The 2,560-nt window shown below is 60.9% G+C and overlaps 1 protein-coding gene across 1 annotated transcript; it reads right to left on the bottom strand.

Annotated features, from left to right (window-relative positions):
• Positions 1-314: 314 nt before the first annotated feature.
• LOC104548178 (tapasin-like) lies at positions 315-2,509 on the bottom strand (the record flags this gene model as incomplete). The annotated part of the gene is made up of 4 exons (XM_010194124.1): positions 315-340; positions 418-507; positions 1,212-1,547; positions 2,440-2,509. Coding segments are annotated over 4 exons (522 nt in total), but the record flags the coding sequence as incomplete, so codon positions are not given.
• Positions 2,510-2,560: the final 51 nt, after the last annotated feature.

Here is a 2,560-nt window from a genome sequence, read left to right as displayed (position 1 = left end):
CATGGGGGACACTGGGGGACATTGGAGGGACATGGGGGACATTGGAGGGACATGGGGGACACTGGGGGACAAGGGGACACTGAAGGGACATTGAGGACAAGGGGGATGTAGGGGACACTGGGGACACAAAGCCACCACCACGACTGTTTTTGGGGGGGAACCCCAACTTTATTTGGGATGACGTCATCAGGCTCCAGGGCGGGGTCACCGCTGCTTCTGCAGGGGAGGGGACAGAGGTGACCCCTGGGGACACTTGGGGACAGCGGGGGGGCGGTGGCACCCCATAGGGACAGGGATGGGGACAAGGACGTTACCTTGGGGTCCTGGTCGGGTTGTGGGGCTGTGGGGGGAAAAAATTGGGTGAGGGGGAGCTGAGGGGACGCTGGGGACATTTGGGGACATGGGGACAACACTCACGTGTGGGGCAGAGCCAGCGCCAGAGCCCGCAGAGGACGAAGGCCACCAGGCACAGCCCCACTGCGTCCTCCAGGCCCGGGGTCACCGTGCCTGTGGGGACAGGGGACACCTGAGCCACCACCACAGTCCTGGTGGCCCTGGGTGACCCCAGAACTGGTCCCGATGTCCCTTGGTGTCCCCAAACCTGGTCCTGGTGGCCCTTGGTGTCCCCAAACCCAGTCCTGATGTCCCCAGCCCCAGTCTTGACACCCTTTGGTGTCCCCAAACCTGGTCCTGGTGGTCCTTGGTGACCCCAAACCTGGTCCCAATGTCCCTTGGTGTCCCCAGTCCCAGTCTTGGCACCCTTTGGTGTCCCCAGCCATGGTCCCAGTGTCCCCAGCCCCAATCCTGGTGTCCCCTAGGACCTCCAAACCATAGTCCCAATGTCCCTTGGTGTCCTCAAACCTGGTCCTGATGTCCCCAGCCCCAGTCTTGATGACCCTTGGTGTCCCCAACCCCAATTGTGGTTTCCCTTAGACTCTCCCAACCATGGTCTGGATGTCCTTTGATGTCCCCAACCATGGTCTTGATGTCCCCAACCCTGGTCCTGGTGGCCCTTGGTGTCCCCAAACCTGGTCCTGATGTCCCCAGCCGCAGTCTTGACACCCTTTGATGTCCCCAACCCTGGTCCTGATGTCTCTTGGTGTCCCCAACCCCAATCCTGGTGTCCCTTAGACCCTCCCAACCTTGGTCCCAATGTCCCTTGATGTCCCTGCCCCTCACTGTCCCCTAATGTCCCCCATGTCCCCACTCACCGACCACCTCCAGGGTGACACGGGCGCGGATGGGGACGGCCAGCGCCGCGTGCGTCACCTCGCAGGTGTAGACGTCCCCGTGGTGCTGGGGACGCGCGGGGACCAAGCGGACGCCGCTGCTGCGCCCGAAGGTGCCGTCGGGTCCTCGGCGGTGGCCCGAGGTCCAGCTCATGGCCACCGCGTCCTCGAGGGGCAGTGGCGTCCCCGAATGTCCCCAACGGTGCCACCGCACCCCCACGTCCAGGGGGAAGTAGCCCGAGGTGTCGCAGAGCAGCTCAGCCTCCGTCCCCACGGCCACCACCAGGGGTGTGGGGCGCAGCGTCACCTTGGGGGACGCTGGGGACAACGGGGGGGACACATTGGTCTGGGTCCTGTATGGCCACTGTGGTCCCAGTATGGGAATGGCCACTATGGACCAGTATGGCCACTATGGACTGGTCCCAGTATGGGAACAGTAAAGGGATGGCCACTATGGGGTCCATATGGAATAATGAACCGGTCCAGTATGGTCCATATGGCCCAGTATGAACCATTTGACTCCCAGTATAACCCCCCTAGACTGGTCCTTTCCCCATATACAGATACTGGGGGATACTGGGACCAGTTCCTACCCCTACTGGGGACCATATGGGATCATGAACTGGTCCAGTATGGCCCATATGGCCCAGTCCTATATGTCTGAATCCCAGTATAACCCCCCTGCCTATACATCCAAATCCCAGTATAACCCCATCCTTTACCCTATACAGGTACTGGGGGATACTGGGACCAGCTCCCATCCCCATAGGGTCCACATAGGATGATGGACTGGACCGGTATGGCCCAGTATGACCCATTTAACTCCCAGTATAACCTTCATTTTCCCAGTACAGGCACTGGGAGATACTGGGATCCACTCCCATCCCTATGGGGTCCATATAGGATGTGAACTGGTCCAGCATGGTCCATATGGCCCAGTCCTATACATTCAAATCCCAGTATATCCCCCCTACACTGGTCCTTTCCCCATATACAGATACTGGGGGATACTGGGACCAGTTCCTACCCCTGCTGGGGACCATATGGGATCATGAACTGGTCCAGTATGGCCCATACGGCCCAGTCCTAGGCATCCAAATCCCAGTATAACCCCATCCTTTCCCCAGTATGAGCACTGGGGCCAGTTCCTCCCCCCATAGGGACCCCGTAGGTGCCCCCCAGGTCCCATATGTCCCCCAGTGCCACCCACCGAGGACGCGGACCCACAGCTGCTGCTGGGCCTGGCCGTGGGGCAGGAAGACGGCGCAGATGTAGGCGCCCTCGTGGGTGACGTCCAGGGGGTCCAGGCGCAGCGTCACCTCCTGGACGTG

This window comes from Mesitornis unicolor, unplaced genomic scaffold (genome assembly GCF_000695765.1).
Source record: "Mesitornis unicolor isolate BGI_N332 unplaced genomic scaffold, ASM69576v1 scaffold44791, whole genome shotgun sequence".
NCBI classification, from domain to species: Eukaryota; Metazoa; Chordata; class Aves; order Mesitornithiformes; family Mesitornithidae; genus Mesitornis; species Mesitornis unicolor.
Note: the sequence above shows the minus strand (reverse complement) of the source record. Positions and strands in the feature narration are given on the sequence as shown.